Source organism: Hibiscus syriacus, unplaced genomic scaffold (genome assembly GCF_006381635.1).
Source record: "Hibiscus syriacus cultivar Baekdansim isolate YM2019G1 unplaced genomic scaffold, ASM638163v2 tig00112800_pilon, whole genome shotgun sequence".
NCBI classification, from domain to species: domain Eukaryota; kingdom Viridiplantae; phylum Streptophyta; class Magnoliopsida; order Malvales; family Malvaceae; genus Hibiscus; species Hibiscus syriacus.
In genome coordinates, this window is record NW_024063403.1 from 433070 (window position 1) to 459390 (window position 26321).

The 26321-nt window shown below is 33.4% G+C and overlaps 3 protein-coding genes and 2 pseudogenes across 3 annotated transcripts; 3 read left to right on the forward strand and 2 right to left on the reverse strand.

Annotated features, from left to right (window-relative positions):
• Nucleotides 1–5216: 5216 nt before the first annotated feature.
• Nucleotides 5217–6550, reverse strand: LOC120183617 (annotated as a pseudogene).
• Nucleotides 6551–12127: 5577 nt separating this feature from the next.
• LOC120183632 (PHD finger protein ALFIN-LIKE 4-like) lies at nucleotides 12128–14952 on the forward strand. Its single transcript, XM_039188304.1, has 5 exons — nucleotides 12128–12389; nucleotides 12538–12570; nucleotides 13196–13424; nucleotides 14009–14141; nucleotides 14481–14952. The coding sequence occupies exons 1-5, from the start codon at nucleotides 12293–12295 to the stop codon at nucleotides 14748–14750; spliced, it is 762 nt and encodes a 253-aa protein (XP_039044235.1). The 5' UTR covers nucleotides 12128–12292; the 3' UTR covers nucleotides 14751–14952.
• Nucleotides 14953–16502: 1550 nt separating this feature from the next.
• LOC120183606 (solute carrier family 25 member 44-like) lies at nucleotides 16503–18243 on the reverse strand. The gene has a single exon (XM_039188282.1). The coding sequence runs from the start codon at nucleotides 17670–17672 to the stop codon at nucleotides 16650–16652; it is 1023 nt and encodes a 340-aa protein (XP_039044213.1). The 5' UTR covers nucleotides 17673–18243; the 3' UTR covers nucleotides 16503–16649.
• A 3794-nt stretch (nucleotides 18244–22037) lies between these two features.
• LOC120183642 lies at nucleotides 22038–24324 on the forward strand (annotated as a pseudogene).
• A 937-nt stretch (nucleotides 24325–25261) lies between these two features.
• LOC120183622 (probable WRKY transcription factor 50) lies at nucleotides 25262–26295 on the forward strand. Its single transcript, XM_039188296.1, has 2 exons — nucleotides 25262–25758; nucleotides 25839–26295. Exons 1-2 carry the CDS (start codon nucleotides 25424–25426, stop codon nucleotides 25960–25962), a joined length of 459 nt encoding a protein of 152 aa, XP_039044227.1. The 5' UTR covers nucleotides 25262–25423; the 3' UTR covers nucleotides 25963–26295.
• The last annotated feature ends 26 nt before the right edge of the window (nucleotides 26296–26321 follow it).

Genomic DNA, 26321 nt, shown 5'->3' on the forward strand with positions numbered 1-26321 from the left:
AAAACTTCTAACCCGGGATCCGGGACATTACAACTCTCCCCTCCTAAATAAAATTTCATCCTCGAAATTTACCTTGGTAGAAGAGATGAGGATACTGAATAAACTTTTAGGATGCTTACATTTTAATCACTAAACTTTTAAAATCTATATTAGAGTCATTGAACTTTTAATTCATTTTTAATCGGACCCCTCTATTAATAGATGTCATAATTTTGCATCTAGCGGCAATGACCAAATGAAACTGAATTAAAAGTTCAAAAATTCCAATGCGAGTTTTAAAAATCCGATGATCAAAATGTAAACGCCACAAAGTTTAGGGATTACTATTATAGTTCACTCTATTTTAAAAAATAAACAATTAAAAAGAAACTACAAGTAATTAAAATAAACTGTTATCCGCCTACTGTTCTTGAAAAGAAGTTAGGGATTCCACTAGTGAGGGTTTATTAGTTTGTAATCATATAATCAAGTTGGAATTTGACTTGCAGAGATTCTGCCTCCACTCAGTGGGGAATTTAGGGGTCCCATGTATTCCCTTTGGACATTACAAACCCTAATTGCATGCTTGTGGACAAATTGCTAATTAGGTCTGTTAAACTTAATTATTCTTGGGTAAATTACGAGTTTAGTATCTAAACTATCAATTTTGACTCGTTTTAATACTTAAACTTTTAATTTTTTTCAAAATCATACCTAATATTTAGTTTTTGTTTCATTTTAGTACCATCATTAAAAACTTAACATTAATTTTGATTTTTTTTTGAAAGTTTAAGTATCAAAACTGATAGTTTAGGTACTAAACGTGTTAAGTTTTAACAACGGATACTAATATGAAATAAAAACTAAACATTAGATATGATTTTGAAAAAAATCGAAAGTACAAGTATTAAAACATATCAAAACTGATAATGTACGTACTAAACACGTAGTTTACCCATTATTCTATTTAGATGGACACATGTGCTTGGTTAAAACATCATTATCTATGTTCTTTTATTACTGAGTTTTTTTTCTTTTAGGTTGTCTATAACCAAAATTGATACCTTTTGCCGTACTTTAGATCCATGTCTCCCTCTCTATTGTTTTTATGTTATGGTTGTCAAAATATGGTTTAGGGTTATTGAACAAGGATGAATGGATAAATTACACGTTTAATACCTAAATTATCAATTTTGGTCCATTTTAGTACCTTAACTTTCAATTTTTCAAAATTATACCTGAAGTTTAGTTTTTGTTTCATTTTGGAATCTCTCGTTAAAAAAACTAGTTTTTATTTCACTTTAGTACCCCGTTCAAAATTTAACGTTAAGTTTTGAAAAAATTGAAAACTTAGGTACTAAAATGGACCAAAATTGATAGTTTAGGTACTGAACGCGTTAAGTTTTTAACGGTAGTGTACTAAAATAAAACTAAAAATTAGGTACAATTTTAAAAAAATCAAAGCTTAGATACTAAAACGGGCCAAAACTAAATGTTTGTATACTAAATATGTAGTTTACCCTATTTTGTAGTCATAAATCTCTTAGAATGTTAGTATTATATTGAATTTCTCGATTCTATTCGTTTTTTCCTCTAATAAGATGTTTCATACAAATATATGTATTTTATTTTTATTGTGTGATTGTTTATTTATCGTTGTGCTTCGAAGTAACTCGTAATATGATAAATTATTATTAATCGTTAAATAGATCGAAATAAAAAGAAATCAATCGTTTAATAGATTGAATTCTAGCAGAAAATCACATGTAACACAAGTTCTGCAAGTAGAATGGTCCAATGGGACATAATTGAGCAAGCAGTCTAATCATAATAGACAAGCTTTAGAGAGCCATTCTTTCTCCAATCTTTTGGACAAAACCACCAGTTTTGTTTGTAGAAAGTCCAAACTAATTTATGAGCACACTTGTTGGTCCCTTCACAGGGATCCTCAGACTCACAAAACCCTACAAACCCTGTCTCTTTGTAGAACAACACTACTCCCATTGTATTAAGTTGATCGCACGAACCAAACGATTTCGGTAGTAAATGAATTGTGTGTTTCCTTGAGGTCCCCGTTTCGAGCACCAGGAATATCAGGGGAATGAGCGTTCAATGTCGAATGGTTGAGAATGTTCTTTAAACATATATTATCTTGTACTTACCCCATATTAATAAAAAAAATTAAAAATATTACGTGCACCATCGTCTTCTTCCTTGTCTAGGTCAAACAAACAACAGTGACAAACATAAATGCTGTAATAAACTTGAGTGGGAAATGGTGTATATAAACCCTACACTTTTTCATGTTCATAATAACAGTAATAATTACTGCAGTCTTAGTTGTTAGAAAAAAAAAAGGCGTCTCCGTTAACTATTTCCAGTGGTGTTTTTGGTCTACCCGTTGAAGCTTTCTTTGAAGTTGCATTACTTTATATGAGCCTGAATTGTTGATTTTAATCTTTTCATTGTGTTAAAATTTGGGTTTAGTCATTTTATTTTAATTAGACATAACGTTATTAGTTGATCCAATTTATTAACTCTTCTCATTAAAATGTAAATTATTTTTGGGTAAAGTACACTAATGGCCCCCGATTATAGAATATTACTTTATTAAGTCCATCGACTATTAAAAGTTATAAATAGTCTTTTGACTATGAAGTGTTTCTTTGTTCACCCGACTATTTTTATTATGTTCCAAAATCGTCTTTTTCCATTAAAAATAGGCGTTATTCTGATCTAAATGTTAATCTATTGACTGTGATATGATAAAATATGATCTTATAATCTTAAACGACTATCATATCTCAACCATTATGTTAACATTCAATTTAAACAACTGCCAATTTTTTAAAATAAAAGGATGAGTTACCATTTTGTAACTTTTAATAGTCGAAGGATTTAGTAATATTCTATAGTTAGAGGACCATTTTGTAACTTTTAATAGTCGAGGGATTTAATAAAATAGTGCCCTATAGTTGAGAGACCATTTGTGTACTTTACCCATTATTTTTTTCTAGATGATTTACAAGCTTAAGGATGCTTTCAATAAAATTCCATAACCAGTTACTCAAATTAATAAAAGAGTTTGCATGATATTTGAATGTTCAAGGGTAATTTCTGAAAAATCACATCATCCCTCTAAGGAGGGTAATATAACATGGTTAACAATTTAATAACTACAAAAGTAGGAGGACCGAATCGTTCTGAAATAAAACATAAAGACCAAATAATAATATTTAGTATAGTAAAAGGACTAAAACAATAATTTGACCTTTTTGTGAACCTAAAGAGTCCTGTATTGGATAGGAAGGATTTGTAACCCCCAAAGAGTGCCCTTTTCTCTCGGCAATAGGAAAGGTGGGGGAATGGGGATGCAAAATGCAATGTCTAGCGGTTCAAGTCATAAGACTCAACTTTTGAAAAACATTAACCAATATGAACACCGTATTATTTTTTTCTTTCAACGTGGTTCTTCAATTCAGTAAACAAACCTAATGTGTCACTATGACCAACGTTTCTTGTCGTTGACCGTTACGGTACTGATATGTCGATTCCATGATGTTGAAGTTGCAGTTTACCCATCATGTTTGAGTTACTGGTTTAGCTCATCTGTCATATCTTCTACCATATTATCAACCACTATGGACCGTCATGTCAGCACTAACACCGTGGACTGTCACATCAATACCGTGAACTGTCACGTCAGCATCGACACGGTCAATGACAGAAAACATTGGTGAAAGGACCACATTGAGTTTGTTTTCTTAGTTGGAGGGTCACATTAAAAGAAAAAAAGAATGCGAGGACGACATTGGTTTTCTTTTCAAAAGTATAGGGACTCATATGTCTTTTTTGTCTAATTTTAAAATTACCATTCTATGAGCTGGTGGGTGGGTTGGATCCAAAATACAAACGAAAACGGTAGGGAGAAAGGGAAAGAAAGCAAGAGGTTGCAGTCTCATACGACTTTCTCTATTCCCATGGGGGAGAAGATCTGCCTTTGCCTTTGCCTTTGCCTTTACCCTCACCTCATCTCTCATTTTGCTTCTGATTACGATCTCGAATCTTTTGCTTTTTCCTCTTTCCCTTTCTTCAATCCATCGGAAGCTGTCAGTTGATCAAAGAATTAACGCATCCCCACTTGTTTACTTTTCAGAAAATACCATGCTTACTTTTCCCCTCTTTTATTTCCCCCCCCCCCCCCTTCTATCTTCGTCTCCACATGCTAACTAGGCCCAAGCATTAGTATTTCATCTCACTTTAAACTTGGTTATTTACACGACTATAATACACTGTTTTGTTGAGTACATCGAACATCAAAAGTTACAAATTGTCCCCGACTATATGATATTGTTCTGTTGAGTCTCTCGACTATTACAAGTTACAAAATTGTTATCCGACTATTCATATGTTCCAAACTTGTATTTTTCCATTGAAAATTTGACGATCGTCTGAGTTGGACGTTAACATGCTAACTAAGATACGATAAAATCATAGTTTAATGATGTCTACTGACACCACTGTTGCTTTCAAGCACTGGCTCGACGGTGTAATGTTTTAAGCATTGCTCGGCGAATCGATCCATAAAATACAATTTAAACGGTTTTTAGATCGGATTTTATCATATCTCAGTCGATGGGTTAAAAGGTTATCACCAATTTTTTAATAGAAAGGATGAGTTTGGAAATTGTAATAATCGGTGACCATTTTGTAACTTTTAATAGTCGATGACCAACAAAGTAGTGTTCTATAGTCGGAGATCATTTTATAAACTTTTAATAGTCGGAGATTTAACAAAGCAGTGCTCTATAGTCGAAGGATCATTTGTATTCTTTATCCTTGATTTATAATATTATTAATAGGTTCAAACGGATAACATGTCAATTGTAGTTAATACAATAATTATGTGGATTTATCGATAGGGGTTGATTCAAGTGGTAAGTAACTTGGTATCGCTTAAAACAAGTTATGGAGTTCGAGTCATTGTGTATACAGAAAATCTCTGCTGGGAGAGTCATCTACCAATGCCAGGTGTGCGACGCGAGTCTGTCCAGATTAGTTAAGACAAAATCGTAGAACCGGGAGGGCAACAAAAAAATCCAATAATAAATTTACGTATAGTTAAATTATTAAGGTTGTTTGAGAAAAAAAGACCAAAATTGATCAAATAATTGAATTAATTCAATTTCTAAATTTAATGTATTAATTATCATTAATCAAAATCCAGCATGCCAAAGGGACCAAAATCAAAATTGAACAAATAAAAGAAGAAAAACTAAACTATCAAGCCATTAGCAATGGCTCGATTTGTTTTAACATGGGTAGTTTCATACACCGGCAGTTCTTCCTGGTACCTTTGATTATTACCTAAAAGAACATGGTGATCTAACTCGAATAGATCCGAACTCGAACAGCTACTCACTTCATCTTCGTCTTCATGGTTCAGTGCATAATTTCTGCGAGTATCCCTTGAAATAAATTCGTTTTTCTGTTGATTTAGTTTATACTCTTTCAGAAACTTTCTTGCCATCTCTTCAACTCGCCTTGCTCTCTCTCCATTGTCTGAAACTTTATCTCTTGGCCGTGCTTTCTCGACGGTGGTTTCCCTGTTTCTCTTTGTCCGCACGGCCTGCTGTCTTCGTCGACGATTACATTGACGGGACAGAACCGAACTGTTCTTTTAGCACCGTCGCGCAGCTTTTCACGCGCCGATGGCGAGTTCTTGCTCAGACACGACCTCGAAAACGATGAAGCCGAAGAACACGACGAGACATGATGCTTTTGGTCATGGCTTACTACGGACGCGGTCGAAGATAATGCCGGCGTTGACGATGAACTTCTGGATTTCTTCGTATTGCCTGTCGTGAACAAAGAATTAATGAAACTCGAGAGCCGACCACCTGGCGAAACGGGCGGTTGTCGTTGTTTCGCCTTCTTTGAATAGCAGTAGATTTTCTCGGCCGCCCTTTTTTCCGTCTTCAATATCTTGTCGGGCTGAGCCGCCGTTGCCGACACTCTGGTCTTGACTAGTTTCGGCCATGGTCGAACAAAACATGACGGAGCTTTGGTTTTCGTGCAATACATAGATTCGGTGTCCGATGATGAAAACGAAACCTCCCCGGAACTTGAATCAGAAGAGATCGAAGTAGAGCTAAAGAAAACACCATCATGATCATGTTCATGTTCGTGTTCGTGATGTGTTTTTCTTACAAGCTCAGAATCAGAGAAACCATGTTTCTTATCTACATTTGCCTTTTCACTAACCTTCCAGGTCTTCAGTTTTGGTTTCGCCGTCGTCGATTGAACGGTAGATTTTTTCGAGCAGAGTTGAAGAGAAAGATGGGTTGTCCCTCATCGACGCTTTCATGGCTTCTCGTTTAGGACAGAGAGAAACAGAGATATTATCAAAGAACAAAACAAGGGCTCAAAAGCTGCAAAATAAAGAGGAAAAAGAACAGGAATTTCTGAAACTGGGAAACGAATCACTGTTTGTGTTTTGCGTTTCGAATGTTGTAATTTGGAAACGAAAGAATGGAACACGAACAGGGAGATTTGATGCTTTGTCTGAAGAGAAAGAGAAGTTCCAGAGAAGAGAGTAAAGAAATTTTAATAATAATAAAAAAAACTGTGGAAGATGAAGGAAGAAACAGAAGCTTGTCACTATATAATAAAAAGGTGGGACAATTTATCCTACCAGTCCTTATACTATTCTCAATTTGAAATATAGTCTTACTATTGCCTAGGACGGTAAATAAGACGAGACAGATAATGAGCTATTCGAGATTTATTCAGCCACTAATAGATAAATAATTGAATCGAATTATTAATGAGCAGAAACAAACTACTTGATATTCAACTTGAAAAGTTCACAAGCAACTTGAAAAAATTATATATTAAAATTTTATTTTTTTAAAATAAATTATTAATAGTATTAACATTTATGTGTTTATTTAAAAAAAATGTGGTAGAATGTTTTCATGTATTTAAGGTTTAGATTCGAGTTTGAGTTTGAGCTTCAATAAAGTTAAGTTGAAGATTTTTTATTTTCGAGGTTTAGTAAGATTTTTTAACTTCAATTCATAATTTCGAGTTCGAGTCAAACTTGAAATTTTAGGCTCTCGAGTTTTCGAGCTGAGCCGTTACAACCCTACTATTCTCGATGTGATGCTAGAACTTTTAATTTTTACAAATTACTAATTGTTATCTGAAATTAAAATAAATTGCTGAAAATATATACATGAATGAGCGCAATTGAATTTGAATTGAAGTTTTATGTACACAATTTAATTAAAAACCAAACTTCACTATATATATAATTGTACTAAATTAAAGCTCGTACATCACATTATATATTGAACTCGTTCATCTGTAGATTTGAAATTATCCCATTTTGGTATCCATAATCTCAACTCCTTGCCGTACCCTTGATTTAAAAAATAGATTGAATTTTTATAGTACAAGGACTAAATTTATAATTCGACCTTTTGTAGCCGATGCCATATTGTTATTTGTCTACGTGGCACTCATTTTCTAGCTTTTTTTCAATCCCGAGAATTCCCTGCCCTTTGAATTTGGCCCTTTTATCTACTTTGAGAATTGAACTTATGGCCGTTTGATCATTGTGGGAAGAGAAGGGTCTGTCAGTCCTGGTGGGGCCAAATGTTTCTTTCATGTTTTTAAATGTGGCGATGAATAATATTTTTAGTAATTTATATTTTAGAAAATAATAATTTAAAATTTTGGAAATAAAAAATGTATATATTTTGATATGGGAGAAATTTTGGATATCAACACAATGAATTTAATCAACAATTTTGTAGGAATATCGTGATGCGAAATAATTTAATTAATAGAAAGAAAATATTATTTCCCTCTAAAAATAAAAGAAATATATAAATATTTAGTGTGTGAATTGAAAAAAAAATATTATTTTGAAACGATACATTTTCTAAAACCAAGTATCAAATATATATTTATTTTATAAGGTATAAAAAATATTATTTTAATAAACAATCTGAAATACAAAATATTTTGATAATTATTTTTTAAAATTATATGTGAATAGTTTAATCATAAAATACAAAGTAAAAAATCCAGATAGATTTAATATTTAGATTATTACCAAATAAATTTATAATCAAAGAACCAATCTATTTGTTGCAAATTATAATCTTTTTTTTAATTATTTAAAATTTAAAAGTCCCAATAATCTGCCACGTGGAGATTAATCAATAATCTAAAATCATTACATAATATGACCCCTACTTCACATTAGCTTGACATGATTTGATACTTAAGCCATTTCTGTCCGATTATGTACTAAGCCACATTATTGTTTTGATTAAGACATCATTGTGTTTTGGACCACTCTTTTTTCAAAGTTAGGAACAACAAATTAAAACACAGGATTAGACCTTCAAGTTATTTTAGTATTAGTAGAGGGATTAAAAACATAATTTAACCAACAATTGTATATGTATATAATGAGGTGATATGGGAGTGTAAGTGGATCATGACCCTATATTATACATAACATATTTAATATTTTCAATTGCTTTGATTAATTTAGTAAATTAAACGGTATCAAATTAAATTATCTGATAACTAGATTTCGAATTTGTTGATCAGGCTAACGTCTAATTACCAAATCGATTAACCACATTGAATTATGACCCGATCAATTAATTTCGTAAAATCCGAACAATAAACAACCCTAACTAAAAATGAACATCCATAGTGCTTTGAATATGATATAGTATATATTGAATAGCGACTTGAATATGCCCCCATAGTGCCTTTTAATTACTTGGTGAGAGTACATCTCAATGCTTCATAATACAACAACAACAAAACCCTATTCCCATATGCAATGAGGTAAGGGAATGTAGTGTAGTAGGCTGCCCCTAACGCCATGTAGAGAGCAGCTTCTGTGGAAGACCTCCGGTAATCAGAAAATTAAAAATAAAGATAAAATATAATGCATGTATAAATAAATAAATACATATGTGAACAGACTTCATATGTCGTCTTCATATGCGCATCTGTAATGGAAAGTAATCCATGCAAAATAAATCCCTGCGTAAACATCTCAATGCTTCCTAATCATAATGTTAATTACTAGCCTTTTAAAGTTACTTATAAAGGTGGTAGTACATCTCTATGCTTTGGCTTATGTACAAAATGGCATCTAATCTCATTCTTTGCTATTGAGATCCACACTTTATTTAGCTTTTATAGAAATAAATATATAAATTTTAGGGTAAATTACACAAAATGTCTCCCGATTATAGGATATTATTTTATTAAGTCCTCTGACTATTAAAATTTCCAAAATGATCCTTTAACTATAGGGAGTTGCTTTGTTGAGTCTCTTGACTATTAAAAGTTACAAAATAGTCACCCGACTATTCATTATGCTCCAAACTCGTCATTTTTTGGTTAAAATTTTGACGGCAGTATGTGCTATATTTTAACTTGCTAACTTATATTTGATAAAATCTGATCCCATAATTTCAAACAAATATCATATCACAGTTAACATGTTGAAGTCCAGCTCAGACGATCGTTAAGTTTTTAACGGAAAAAGACAAGATTGGAAAATGATGAATAGTCGAGTGACCATTTTGTAACTTTTAATAGTCGAGGGACTCGACAAAGAAACTTTCTATAATCGATGATCATTTTGTAACTTTTAATAGTCAATGGACTTAATAAAGTAGTATAATATTTACAAAAAAAAAATATGTATGAATGATTGGATGAACATAGATCAAACTTGGTGTTAGCAACTAGCAAAATAATAATTTAAACGGAACTCAAAAGAACTATAAACGTACAAAATTGATGATTTTAGATCATTTCTATCTATTTTTATTTCTTTCTTTTTGGTCACTAGGGGACTAGAAGAAGAATAATAATAATAAAAAATAATAAGAAACAAAATTTGAAGAAATAAAAAGCGTAATGAATAATATTTTCTTACTCTGATATTTTTAAAATATTTAAAAATATAATTTAAATATTTATTTTCAATTAAACCTTAATTTAAATAAAAACAAGACACATGCATGCATCGTCGGCTGATTAATTTCTTTCATTCTTAAAAATGGACAAAAACAATTAAGACCGTAATCTTTGCACGGACGCCAATAATATGGATGCCATCAAGCTTTGCTCCGCCGGTGGGACCCCAAATACGGTCATCTGTGGTGGCCGGAGTGGGGAGTGGGATCAGTCCATTTCGGTAGGCACGTGAACCGTTTCCTCATTGTTTTCGTTTAACCATATTTCAATCTTATAAATTTTAATTCAACAATTAGACTTTTACTCATTTATTACTATTTACATTTACCTTCTAAGGGTTTTGAATTAATCATCAGTATCCGATCTATTGATCTATTAATCCATATCGAGTTTTGCATATGCCCATTATGAGGGCAATTTCCCCAACCCAATTTGCTCCATACGTCAGGATTTGAACCCCCAACCATATTTAAAGAATCTAATATCTCGTCTCACTAGACCAACTGATTATCATTATATTTACCTAATTTACCAGTTTACTTAATGAGAACTCTAGGGGATTGGAGGAGAGTATTAGTCATGGGTCTATAACCCATGACTAAGAAAATATAAAGAAAATAAAGATGACCAATTTGATCAACCGATCAAATATGTTTTCTCATAATTTATATTCTTATTTATTCTCGAAATTATTCTTTTTATACATTATTTAAACTATCAATAATCTCTAAATTTTTAAAATAAAAAAAACTAATATATATTTAAGTTCATTGAAATTTACAATATCAAACACGTCATAACAATCCCACAACAACTGAGATTTCATATGCGAAGAGAACTTGGGTGATTGTGCGTAATGGATCGGGCCAGGTCCATATCAAATTTGAAAAAAATGAGATTGCAAGTGTACAAAATCTCAGTCCATTACCGTGGTCCATCTAGGGATAACAATTTAACCCGAAATCGATGAGTTTCATTCCAATCTAATTCGATAGGGTCAAACTTTTTAAAAAAAAATTCAAGTTTGGGTTGAATCGAGTCAGAATGGTCGGGTTCGAGCGAAAGGTGAAAAAACTATGACCCGACCGGACTTGGGGATAATAATGTAATTTCATTAGAAAATTTATTATTTTTTAATTAAGTCTTTATTTTATACCGGGTTGGATAGAAACTTATACTCTAAAAATTCAGGTCAGATCAAAGTCGAATGGAGAATATATATTTTTCAGGTCGAGTTGGATGAAGGAAATATTATTTTCAGGTCATCAATTCGGGTGAACAATACATATTTTTGGATTGGGTATGGTTTACCAAAAATCGACTCTAACCCAACCCGTTTCCATCTATAGATATATCACTTGGCAAATTATACTGTTATTTCGGGTAGGATCTTAGATTTTTTACTCTAACCTTAATTTCCTCAACAATGCATACTTTAATATTGAATAAAATAACTCAATTTAATTATGTTGGATGAGACAACTTTTAATATTGAAATTTGGTTCGTAAATCTTTTCTACGTTGATTTTAAACTTAAATTTCTATTAACCGAATTAACTGAATTTTTTCATTCAACTATTAATAAATTCGATTTTTTAAAAGACTAACTTAATGGGTTTTGGTGTTATTCAAGAACAATTAGGTTTTAATTCTTAACGAGTTTGAGCTTAAAATATATATTTAGTATATATAATATATTAAATATTTAATAATTTTGATTAATTCGGTTAATTAAACAATTCAAATCAATCTAACTGTTAATCAAATATAAAAAAGAATTAACCATTAACCGACCGGACTAATTCGATGACCGATCAGATTAACTAAACTATTTTGATTCAGTCGATTAATTTGATTAAAACCGATAAGTGAACGACCCTAGACTGCAAAATGTAGTACGATATTAAAATTCCACATCATTAATGAAAAAAAAATCTGAATTTGAGAATTATATTGAAAGAAACTGTTAAGTTAAAGGACAAAAACATAATTTATCCTATTGTTCTATAGTCATAGTCTCATAGACGCATGGGCAAGCTGAGATGAGAATCACGGACTCCTCGCCCCTTTATCAAATCCGCTTAATTAAGAAAAGCTCCAAATTTCTTTCAAATTTCCGTTCATACGCCCACATCTCTGTGTCTCTTTCCTTCCTTTGTTTTTTTTTTCCCTCCCTCCAGAGAGAAACTGGTCGGTCAAATGCTCTCTTGAACACTAAAAGAGAAGCTCCCATTTCCCCAAATCTTTCCTTCCTTTTCCTCTCAAAGAAAGAAAAAGAAAAGTTTGGGTTATGGACGGCGGTGCTTCCTACAACCCACGTACTGTTGAAGAAGTCTTTCGAGATTTAATGGGTCGTCGAGCTGCCATGATTAAAGCTCTCACTACCGGTATTGTTCAGCACCCTTCTTTTCATTTTTTTTTTTGAAATTTCCACTCTTTTGTCTTACTCCTTTGTCATCTTCTTAACAACCCTTTTTTGTTTTTCATCTCATAAAGTTTGTTTATCTACTTTTCTGGGTTTGCTGTTGCTTGCAGATGTGGAGGAGTTTTACAAGCAGTGCGATCCAGGTACTGGGTTTTTCTTTTTTGTGGAGAATTTCTTGTTCCCAGCTTCGTTTTGTTGAAATGATTTATCTGGAGAATTGAAGTATGATTTTTTTTTCAATGTATTTTCTTTGTTTTAAATTCAACTGAAGAATCCAGACTTTAATATAAAATGAAGTGAAATCTGTAGTGCATGCAATGATGTTAACGATTCTAGCTTTTATTGTCGTTTAATTCTTATGCCATGAAGACAAAATTATTAGTTTTTGAACAGTCATTTATGCTTAGTTTGAACTTTCCTTTCTGAATATAAGATTGGATTGCTTTGGACTGAGAGGGATCTATTTTACTACATTTCTTTTTCAGATGAGCTGGATTTGATTATTTCATCAGTTGTTATTTCTCAGGAGTTCTTTTCACAAATGTGGATTCCTTTTATAAACTACTATTCGATTTTCAAAAGTCGAAGCTGAAAAAAATTCTTTATAGAGTGTTTTCATTATTTGTGCTCATTATTAGTTGCTTATTGGCTTGTTTTGGATTAAAATGTATGTTCATCATATGATTGCTTAACTGGTGTTTAACCTCGTTCGGTTCCAGATGCACGAAACGGAAACGAGTTAATTAACATTTTGGATTTTGGTTACAGAGAAGGAGAATCTTTGCCTTTATGGATATCCCAGTGAGCAGTGGGAGGTGAATTTACCAACTGAAGAGGTGCCTCCGGAGCTTCCGGAGCCTGCGCTGGGTATTAACTTTGCTAGAGACGGGATGCAAGGAAAGGACTGGTTGTCTTTGGTTGCCGTACACAGTGACGCATGGTTACTTGCTGTGGCTTTCTATTTTGGTGCTAGGCTCGGATTCGATAAAGCTGATAGGTAGTTTCTCCCCGCCCCTAGTGCCGTATCCTGTTTTGGATTTAAATACCGTTATAGATGTAAACAATCTAAGTTACTCATAGGCATGCAACGGTCCATCCAAATTGATTCGAGTATCTTGAGGTTTTGGTGTTTTGTTAATCATTAGTATTTTATTATCTCTCTCTCTCTCTCTCTTTCTCTGTAAACGGATCTTCATTTTAAGGTAACTTTTAGTACATTATCTAAACCTGTTTAACTTGGCTAGAATTCGCTATTTGGTTCGGAAAGCCCCATTAACTAATTTTGTTAAGCACCTATACATAAGGCTTCCTTGAAAATTTATTGCAGTTGGTAGTTTAAAATCTTTGCAAAAATGCTAAAGCTAGGTGTTCTAGATCCAATGTACGACCGGCATGATCGTTAAATATAGGCCTCAGCATGAAGTGCTTCTAGTGTCCGTGTACACGGTATGTAGTTATGTACTAGGCACTGTGTGCATGTTCATCTGGGACACTGTGTATAGGATTTGCATTTGGTTGTAACAAGTATGTCATACTTTGTGCTACACTTTTTCTGCAATAATACCAGTCGATTTGATGCAGGAAGCACCTTTTCAATATGATAAATGATCTTCCGACGATATTCGAAGTTGTGAAAGGAGTAGCTAAGAAACAGAAAAAGGAAAAATCGGCGGTTTCAAATCACAGCAGCAACAAATCTAAATCAAACTCTAAGGTATGGAAAGAAAATTTCTTGCTTAGCTTTTCAGTTAACTGTTAATCTGTAAAAAATTTAGGGTTAAGGTTGTCGAGGTCTGAGCGAAAACATATCGAGTAAATTTTATCATTAGTGGCTGGCTTTTTCATCCCTATCAAAATCCCATTTAGGCACTAGAACTCAATTTAGTTATACCGACTCTAGTCACCTTGATGGATTTTCTTCAATAGTTTCGCAATGTTCATTCGCCACTTGCCGATAGCAGACCCGAAAGGGAGAAATAACCTTACGATATCAAGGGAAGTGGACCTTATAAATCAGATTTCTTTCCTCTCTTTTTTGTTTGATAATACGCAGCGAGGATCCGAATCTCAACCCAAGTATTCGAAGGCGGTGGCGGCAAAGGATGAGGTTGAAGACGGTATCGAAGAGGAAGACGACGAGGAGCACGGAGAGACATTATGTGGGGCCTGTGGAGAGAGTTACGCAGCTGATGAATTCTGGATTTGCTGCGACATCTGCGAGAAATGGTTCCATGGGAAGTGCGTTAAGATTACGCCGGCAAGGGCAGAGCATATTAAGCAGTACAAATGCCCATCGTGCAGCAACAAGAGAGCACGACCTTGACGACGGTCGTGCTCGGTGGTTCTTTTTATGTGAATTTGGGTTGAGAATTCGGATGTCGTGGACTTTCTAACTGTCTAGTAGGTGATGTAGTAGTCAGTTGTCAATGTGTCGCGTTTAATGTAGGAGACCTGGGTTTACTTGGAATGTATGGAGGTCGTGAACTTGCTGTTTAATTTGATTATAAAATTGGCTATTTACAACCCTTTCTTTCTTCAATATGATTGTATCTTGGGTAAAGTACACAAATGGTCCATAGACTATATGATATTACTTTATTAAGTCATTCGATTTTTAAAAGTTATAAAATTATCCACGGTCTATAGAGTGTTGTTTTGTTAAGTCCCTCAACTATTAAAAGTTACAAAATGGTCAACTGACTATTCATTATGTTCTAAACTCGTCCTTTTATGTTAAAAAATTGATGGTACTTTGAGCTAAAAGTTAATTTGTTGATTGCGATATGATAAAATCTAATAACAGAATCTCAAACGACTATCATATTTCAGTCATCATGTTAATATCCAGCATAGACAACAGTCAATTTTTTATCGAAAAAGTACGAGTTTGAAACATAATGAATAACCATGTGATCATTTTGTAACTTTTAATAATAGAGAGATTTAATAAAATAATATCTTATAGTCGGAGACCATTTATGTATTTTACCTTTGAATCTTTTACTATGCCAAACTTTGACATTTAACCCCTATACCGTAGAAAGTACCAAATTCTTAATAACTCCCATTTTGTTCATTTTATTTTTCAAGTGCAATGTTCGTTTATTTAACCCATTAGTTGTAACTAATTAAGTTCTAAATTTATTATTAATTTAATAAGATTAATTAGATTGTCACGTGATCTTTACTCATGTGATTGATTATACCACTGTCTTAAAATCAACAACTAAATTTGTTAAATTAAAGTAATGAGGATTAAAACCAAAATTATACCAAATAATAATATATATGTTTTTCTCGAATGTGACGCCTCATCCATCATGAAAGTCATCCTATCAAATGATTACGAGTTATCTTTAAACATATATTATATTATATTTATCCCGGATTAATAAAATAATTTTTTTAAATTCTTTTATATTTTATTTTTTATATACTTTTTATCAATAATCTGTTTTTGCTTGTTTTGAATATTTTTTATTAAATTAAGGTGATTATAAAGTAGTATCTGTTTTAATTTGTCTCAATTATTTGACATCAAACGTTCAATCATCCTATTGCAGTCACTGGTGCTCGAACTCATGACCTCTGAAACGATTCCTTTAACCAGTGAGATAAATTAATTCGTGCGATTGTTTTGAAATTTAAAAAAGTTAATTTCCCTCTCAAATTTTATAAATTCACTTATTCTAATATAAAATTTTACCTACATTCTCTAGGTGTGTGTTTGTTGTTCATGCTTATATGGTCCATTCATGGTGTTAATATGGTGGCAGATTTTGGGTGGCCCATAGAAAATCCAACGTTATCAGCCCCTGGTTTTCAATCCCTATGATTAATATATGTTGGTTTCAAGTTAATCCAACGACTGATAATAGTAGATCACGATCCGGGTCGTACATTTAATTTTGGTGGTGAATCTCCGACGAGTATTTTACGCATATACAATATCTCGAACCTAAGAGATTGCTTAAGCGGTATCAAGTTGGTTACTACTTGAACCAGCTCGTTAATTTTATGAACTATATTTAGATTGAGAACGTGAAAGATACATTATTACATAGTGATCCAGACGAAAAAAAGAAAGAACAAACTGCTAGATATACTTTTTACATTAACATGCAGGTCATCATTAACAAGCCAAAGGAAGAAAAAAATTTACAGTTAGTAATCCCTTACATAGCAAACTGGTTAAAACCCTCGGCCTCTGTTTTTCATGTTGTCATGGGCTCTCGGGTCTTAGTGATAGCCGCTTCAAGAACTCGTACGTCGTGATCATCGTCGTGGCGGACATAGCCATCGATGCCCATCGTGGTCCCAATCCCCTGTAACAAGCAACCAACCCTCCTTCTTGCACGAGATTCCGCACCGTTTGCGGCACGCTCGACGGTTTTCTTACCCCATTCTCTTCACTGTCCAGCACCTGTAACCTGGTCTTGATGGTGTCGAGTGGCATGGTGATCAAGGCCGAAATGCCACTAGCCATGGCAGCACTTAGTCCTTGGACAGCCACCAAGGCCTTCGAATCAGGCCTAAAACCACTCTCGCCTTTCTTATACACCGAGCAACCGATACCACTCCAAATGAGCTTGTGTGCAACGGAGTAAGACGCCCACCAAACGGCGTTCGACGGGGCGTACGTCAAGATCGAGATCCCGAATCCCCTGTATAGTCCTTTAGGACCATCTGCATACACAATTTTCCTAAACGCATCAAGACCATTCCTGTATCTACAAAAACTCACATTGGGGTTCACGTTTTTGACATCATTGTACCCTTGAACCATAAGCCTCTGGCTCACAACGTCGATCGGGGTCCAAACCAGTTGAGCAGCCATGGCTGAACTCAAACCAGCAGCTGCATTAGCTATAGCAGTCGCTGAAGTATCTGAAAACCCTAAACTAACAGTTGCAGTGCCAACACTGCTCTTGGTAACCTCGAGGGCTCCCATGTAGAGTGCTCTAGCTGGGATTGTGCCCATCAAAGAGGTACCAAAACCCCTATAGAACCCCCTAAATCCTTCATATTTCATGATGGAGAAACACATTTTAAAGCAAGAAACTTGTGCAGATGAGACTTGTAGCCTAGTTTTCAACACCACTACAGGGTAAAGAGCAGCTGATACACCTGAAAACAAAGCGGCACCAAGGAAAAAGAACTTGGATTTATTAAGCATATGCCACTCTATATCTCCCGGTATGTGAATCTCTGACCCCGAATCATCCTCAGCTGCACTTAAGCTCATTTTCAGCACCTTTTTGTAATCTGTTTAGCTCAAGTAAGTAAAATCTGATTCCTTTTTTTATTACCCTTTCACCAAAATTAATCGCAAATCAACTCAGCTCAACTACTTCTAGCATTTGGACAAAAAAGTTTGGAACATTAAGCAGATAGTAAAAGGAAAAAACAATGACTTTCTAGCTTCTTTTAGCTGTAAAACCAGAAAACCAAAAAGGGTTTCCGTTGGTTCTTCTTCCTTTTCCTTTTGCGCAGCCAAATTTGAGATCGAAAATGGATCAGGAGAAATAAGTCAAGCATTTAACCCTATACAAAAACCCCAGATTTTATATTTGATTCTTACCAGAAAAAGACCATGTCTTTGCAACATCTTCAAGGCTTCATCTTTATTATCAATAGGGCAACTGGGAAATAACCAGAACAGGCCTTCACCTCAAAGAAACTAAGAGAAGGTAAGATACAAAAGGGAAATGGATAGCGTTAATAAGAAGGATATGCAAAAGAGAGAGGTGGGAGAGAGTGAAAGAGGAAAGCTTTAACGGTAGCAGAGGAGAGAAAAACAACAAGGGTTATGGAATTTAGCAAGGGTTTCTGCGGATCGAGGAACGTGGACACGTGTCGGTGTTCATCTGGGGAGGGAGAGCTTTATTAGCCTACTTTTAGGCTCACTTGGTTCAAGCAGCTCGGCTCAACTCACCGAATTCCATAAACAGAATCACACCTTAATCTAGTCGGTGATTGGTTTGTTGTTCATTACCATCTCGGTTACATACGATTCTTCCTAGTACGATTAAAGGCTCTTAACGGCGATTTGCTATGTAATATAGCTTGATTTTCTGCCCAACAATATGATACACAAGGTTGATTCAAGTCGAATTTTTGATCCACCTAAATTTGATTTGAAAATTTACCTTTTAATCCGACTTGGATCTAAGAAGATTTTATTCTATCAAACTCGAAATTAATATGAGTTTTTAGGTTAAAATTCGTATCCGATTCGACTTAATATAAATAATTTATTTTTATTAAATTCAGAACCCTGTGCCTCTGGAGAAACAAGACAGAAGTGATGTCAAAAAGGATGTCTTTCAATTATCTTCACACCATTTTCATCAAGCTTTGATTTAGACATTTCATGTTTTTTTGGGTACAATCGATAAAATTTGTCCACTTGTTCTTTAAAATATATATAAAAAAAGTAGTGTCACAATGACCTAATATTTAACCTTGTGAGCGTGGAAATTGCCAACTGGTGTAATATCATAGATAATCTCGCATGTTTAATGGTCAACTTAAGCTTCTTCTATATACGGGTAAATTACGTGATTAGTATTTAAATTATTAATTTTGATTCGTTTTAGACTTTCGGTAGGAATGTTTAGTATTCAGTTAAAATCGAGTTAATCGACCGAACCAAAAATTTCAGTCGGTTAATTTTGGGTTAACGATTAATGGTTTTTCTTTCAAATTTTGAATTCAATTAATTTGATTTGAAATCGGTTAATTAACCTAATTAATCGAATTAACCGAAATTATTAAATATTTAATACATTATATATATATATATATATATATATATATATTTAATACAATATATATATTATTTAGCTTTAGGGGTGTTTAAACTCGGTTTTAACCGAATTAACCGATCGAATTAATCAAATAAACAAAAAATATTAAATATTTAACATATAATATATTATTTATAAATTTCGGTTAATGTCGTTAACCGATCAATTAACCGAACTTAGTTTGGTCCGGCTAATTTTTTTTATAGAAAATTTCAGTTCGGTTAACAGTTAATGAAATTTGGGTAATTCGGTTTGGTCTGTTCATCGAATTACCCGTTTGAACACTCCTACCAGTTTCAGCATTTAAACTTTTAGTTTTTCAAAATCATACTTGAAGTTTAGTTTTCGTTTCATTTTAGTACCCTGCCATTAAAAGTTATAATTTTCGTTTCGTTTTGGTATATCCGTTCAAAATTTAATTCTAAGTTTTGAAAATTTGAAATTTTAGGAACTAAAATAGACCAAAACTGATAATTTATGTACTAAACACGTTAAGTTTTTAATGACAGTGTACAAAAATGAAATGAAAACTAAACATGAGGTATGATTTTGAAAAAATTACAAATTTAGGTACTAAAATAGACTAAAATTAATAATTTAGATATTAAATACCAATCTACCCTTTATATAATTATAAACCCATTCCACGGTTTTGTAGACATCACAATTCCCTTTAAAATTCTTATATATTTTAGATATTTTCATTAAACTTTTTTTTTGAAATTTTGTTTTCGTTATTTTAAAATTTTATAAATTCGTCAATTTAATATAAAATTATACGTTCGTCTCTAGAGACAGAGGACTTCGATAACGGCATATAGAAACCATAGCTATTATAATCGGTACCGACGATGATGAGCATGATGTTGTTGGTGATTACAGGTTGCCTTTTCCGGTCAATGTTGTTCATGTGGATTCTAATTATGATGGTTGCTAAGGGTAAAGATATTGAGATTTTTTAAGGATAAACTACACTGGTAGTCACTGAATTTTTAAGGTGCTTTTTATTTTGGTCATCTAACTTTTAAAAACTATATTACAATCATTAAACTTTTATTTCTCTTTCATAAAAAATGCTGGCTTTAGTCTTATTCCCAAAAAATATCATAAGATTCAAAATGTACAGAACAATCACAAGTCAATCCCAACAGATGAAATGGTTTGTTTGGTTAAAGTATTAACATAATTTGATTTCAAGTTGATCATACGGTTAATAGTGATGAACTAGAAACATTTAGCGTTTTAGTTTCAATCCTGACAATCTTAAATCGAATGAAAGAAAGAAAGAAGAAAAAAAGAGAAAAATTGGGTTATGTTTTCGATTGAAGGAAATACTGAATGGTAACATAAACAATAATGAAATGAGACAATAATATAATAGAAACTAAAATTTTAAACTTTCTTATACATAATCGTTACCGTAGTATCAACTTTAAACCAAAATATGTTAATCTTTTTACCAGATGAAGCCGTTGTATTCATCAAACAATTGGGCTGTCAATTTGGAAAGAAAAAAAAATTAGAGAAGGCTTTAGAAAATCAGAGGCTTTTTTAGAAGTTACATTAATATTTCTTAACGACAACCAACACAATAATCATAATGAAAGTGAATTAACACTTTAGTGGTTGTAATGTAATTTTTAAACATCCAAAGACCAAAGTGAAAAGTCCTTAAAAGTTTAATGAATATTGGTGCAATTTACCCTTTCTATAAACATATATATATTTATTTTATTGGTTGATTAATCTAAATTTGAACAAATATATGTTATTCAACTAGAATTTCATAAGCTTAATTCTATTTTTTAAAATGAAATTTAAATTATAAGATAATACTTATTAACTCGGTTAATTTAAATTTTTTATTGAATTTAATTCAACTCGATCTAATACTCATTTTAAATTAAACTTAACACATAGTTAAAAGTTTGAGAAAATCACCCAAATTAAGCAACTGTTAAAAGATTACCAATCCAATATAGGGTGCAAGTAGGGATGGTAATTTAACTCAAATTTGATTGGTTTCAACTCAACCTCATCTGATAGGATCATATTTAAAAAAATCGGATTCAAGTCAGATTAAATCGAGTCGAGTTCGGGTGGAGGGTAAAAACTTTAACTAAACTTGATTAGGGGATAATAATGTAATTAACTAGGGTGACCACATCTTAATAAAATAAAAACGAAAGTGACAATATCTTATATTTTTTTACAAGTGTTAGATTTTTGTGAATTTGATAAATATTTTGACAAAATTAAATTTGTAAACGATAAATATTTAGATAAATATGTTGAAGTGACCAGCTTTTTCGAGGAATTTTGGTGATGTTTATTGGAGCATAAGACACAAAAACTAATGCGGGTGTCGTTGGCGAAGTTTGGGAAGATGAAAAAGACAAGCAAAAGAACTAACACAAGACGACATCATATCTTTAGGGCGTCTTCCAAAAACGTCAAATATTACAGACGACATTCGATTGATACTGTAACATTCATCGTATTTAAAAATAATAATTTCTCTAACACTCAATATTATCAAATTCATTTTCCCATAAAATTTACCAGTATGCATTCAAATACATTTTATATTCAGATATTAAACTTAAAATATTTGGACCAGAAAAAATAATCAAACAAATACTGACATTAACGACCTATTTAGTGTTTTGGCCATCAATTAATGATCTATGGAATTTTCTTCTGGTATTCTTGTATGGCCAAGTTTATCTGATAATCTTCTTGGTGTAAATAGGAGAGAGAGCAAGCATCAAAACCCAGACCAAAGCAACACATAGCTTTCAATGGCAACTAAATTTTCTCATCAGCTTTTTCGAGCAATCCTTGTGTTCTTGGTGCTGCATCCTTTTGGAGCAAATTCTGAAAATAGGGTTCTTGAATCCCTTCAAAATGATCTTAAACATGCCCAGAAAGGAGATGTGGTGAATGGAGTTCATCAAGTGAAGAAATTCCTCAGAACTTTTGGGTATTATCCTGGTGAGATCAATCTGCTCGATGATCGGTTTGATGATGCTTTGGTGGCTGGTCTCAGTGTGTTTCGGGAGCTTTATCATCTGAATGTGACTGGTAGGGTTGATTCTAATACGATCGAAGCCATGAAAACTCCTCGTTGTGGTGTTCCTGATGTTAACATCAGCAAAACTTCTAATGGCGCCCATAATCATGGTGTGTTTCGCTTTGTTGCCGACTATTCCTTCTTCCTTGGGAGACCGAGATGGAGCAAGTATTCATTTTCGACTCGTGTTTATCCAGCTCAGTTGGTAGAGCACAAGGTTCTTAACCTTGAGGTCGTGGGATCGAGTCCTACGGAGGACATTTCATAATTCAGATGTCTTCTACAGAAGTTGTTCTCAACCTAGTGTTGGGGCAACATACTATCTTACCTCCCCTTACCCCATTACATATGAGAATAAGGGACATCCATTTTTTTTGTGTTTGTTTGTATATTTTTTAACGTGTTTGTGTTTCATTCATTTATCGTACGTGAATATGTTCGTTTAGCTTTTGCAAACATGTTTACTTATACGTTCGTAACATGATGGCTTTGCTTTTTCTCAAATATATTCGTTTATATTTTCAGAAAAATGATGAAATTATGCAACTGGTTTTAAAGTTCCTTAAGCTTCACAATTTGAACTCTAAAATCATTAGTCTCTACTTTCACTTATATTTAAAATGTAAAAAAATAAGGGTTAATTACTTGATTTATCATTTATGTTTGTGTTTTGTCCACTTTTCCTCACTGGTTTCAAAAAACATAATATATGGTCACTTTCGTTTTTATTTAATTAAGACATTGTCACCACGAGTTAACTGCCGTTAAATATTTTGGTATAATCACACACTTAGTCATTGTTATTTACGTATTCTCTCAATTTAGTCATACTTTTAATAAATTAAAATAAATTTAATCATCCAATTGAATAAAATATTTTTAATAATTTAAATATATATCTTACGTTAAAATATTTTGAAGTTAATATAAGAATAAAATATATTTAATAATTTAAAGTACTAATATAATATATTTAGTAAATTAAGATAAAATATATACTTTGAAATTTTAAAATAATAATAAAATATAATTTTGAGAATTTAAATTAAGTTAAAATATATTTTATTCGATTAGAGAATTAAATTTATTTCATAAGTATGATTAAATTGAGAGAATATGTAAATAATAGGAACTAAATATGTAATTATACCAAAATAACACGTCACCTAATCTGTTAACTGTTAATGTTAATTAACTCGCAGTGGTCACATCTTAATTAAATAAAATGAAAATAATCATATCTTAATTAAATAAAATGAAAGTGACCATAAATTATGTTTTTTGAAATCAATAAGGAAAAGTGGACAAAACACAAACATAAGCGATCAATCATGTAATTAACCCAAAAAATAAAAGGAAAGGGAGAATCAAATAAACGAGCTGAGTTCATTCGTGAACGTAAACGAACCGAAAACATCTTTGTTCATGTTCATTCATTTATTAAGTAAACATAAAAATTGTGTTCATACTCGTTTACTTAATTTAATGAATATACATAAACGAAAATTATACAAACGGATCGAAAGTTGTGTTCATTTACACCGTTAATGTTAACCTCCGTAAAACTTCTAATGGGGCAGGTACCAACTCACCTACGGTTTCCTGACTGATTCAGTCCCATCATTGCTCGAGCGTTCCAAAGATGGGCAAGTGTTTCTCCTTTCAGGTTTCGAGAGGTGGCGCAAGGAACTTGACCCAATATCTGGATTGGGTTTTACCGACGCAGTCACGGCGACGGCGCACCGTTCGATGGCTCCGGAGGTGTTCTGGCTCATGCTTTTGCGCCACAGGATGGGAGGTTTCAGTATGATGCAGAAGAGAATTGGAGCAGGAACCCTACAAGATCGCAGGTGGTCTTGGAATCAGTGGCCGTGCACGAAATAGGCCACGTCCTCGGCCTCGGTCACAGCCAGGACGGGAATGCGATCATGTTCCCGTCGTTTCAAGTCGGAAATACCAAAAAGAACCTCGGCCAAGACGACATTAATGGCTTGCATGCTTTGTATGGCTACTAGCAAGGCCTTGTTCATATACTACTTTTCATGACTTGAGAAGCTTGTGTATATAATATTAAATAAGTGATTAACACAGTTGAATAAGAAGTTACGTTAAGCCTTTATTTCCCATGCACTATATTGTTACAGAACCATATATATATATATATATATATTTATATAATTACTTAGAAGTGGTACTACCAGGCAGGGATGGACCGGGTGGGACGTGTAAGGGCGGTCGCCCCTGAAAATTTCAACGTCATGTATATATACACCGTACTTCATCAATAAACAAACAGATGACATGAAAAGAGAAAGGATTACCCGAAATCGAATCGGATTATGAGATGGAATGATTTGATACAAGAAAGTTTGATGATGAAGTTAATGTTGAATCAGTTGGTTTAAAACTTGGAAAGTTGAATAAGTTTTACAGTGACAATGGAAGTTTCATGTGAAGTTCTGGGGGCAGGGATGGTCAAGGTCAATGTGTCTTTTATTAGGTAAAATTAGTGGTGGACTAAGACAGCTACAGTGTGTCCCCTTATTATGAAGGTGGACTTGTCTTCATTTAAACTTCATTAGCTGCTTTAATATAGTCATGAAGAAGCATGTTACAGTCCTCCCAGAGACGGAACTTATCGGCGAACACGTTTCGAAACTCGTAAAGACGTTCCTAAACGACATATAGTCATGCTTGAGAGCATGTAGCACACTATCAATATGTATGTATGTATATATAACCATCTTTAAAGAATGTTTTGGTCAGCTTATTGTTCATAGTTGGGGGTCTTAATCACTTTTGACTTGTCTTCATTGTTGTGAAAGGGTTGGTCTAAGCACGAGACTGAACAAATCAAAAAGCTAACTTCACACCAAAGCAAGCAAAATTACAAGAAGTCATCGTTTTCCTTTTAGCTTCTTAATAGTGAGCAGCTAGATGGGACCCAAAGATCAAATCACTTAGGCATGTTATTTCAACATCAACCATTGAAGCTTCCTGTAAATGTAATAGGAAGGTCATGGCGAAACCACATTGCAGATACTCGAGCAGAATATACTATATGTATCGCTCTATACTGCTACCATCAGACATCAGTCTTTTAACTTTACCTAAATGTCTAACAACGACGATTTTAAGCAGCTGGACTCGCCGGAAAGCACCGATCAGTCCAATTTCGAGTTCCCTGACGAGTGGACTTTCGACGGTTGGCTGGAGGATTTTCCTGAAGCCATCATCTCAGGGCCAATTCAGTTTCCTTTTAATGACTCTGCTGGCACTAGCAGCCTCCTTCGAGTACCTGGCAATGAAGTTCATGAAACTGTGAGCGAGAGGAAGGAAGTCAAAGAAAGATATGCATTCAAGACCAAGTCCGAGGTTGAGATACTGGATGATGGATACCGGTGGAGGAAATACGGGAAGAAAATGGTGAAGAACAGCCCGAATCCGAGGTATTTTAGCCAATTCTTGAATGGTTTGAATCATCCTTTAAACTCTCGGTTGTATCCATTTCTTATTGTTTGATTGATAGGAACTACTATAGATGCTCTGTCGAAGGATGCCCCGTGAAGAAAAGGGTCGAAAGAGATAAAGACGATCCGAGTTACGTAATCACAACTTACGACGGGATTCATAATCACCGAAGTGCTTCTTGAATCAGTCGACAAGTCACCGTTACAATCTCAGAGCCATCTCCTGCAGAAGGTCAACATCAATCTGCAACTATCGCATCGTCTGCATAGACTATTGAAAAGTCTTCGTGCATTTCTATCCTTGTAAATATCTGTAAGAAAATCTAAGGACCAGACTACAAGAACCCTGAGTTCCAATTATAACTTGATCCTATTTAGTGTTAGCGACACTAAGTTGAGAGAATCGTCTCGGATCTGTTCTTTGAACACTTGATGTAATATCTATTAATAATCCGAAATCGTCAATAAATTTATAGACTTCTTGGTGAGCCAAGTGATTGCAGCATTAAGAAACCATTGCAAGAGAATAAAAAGGAACACAG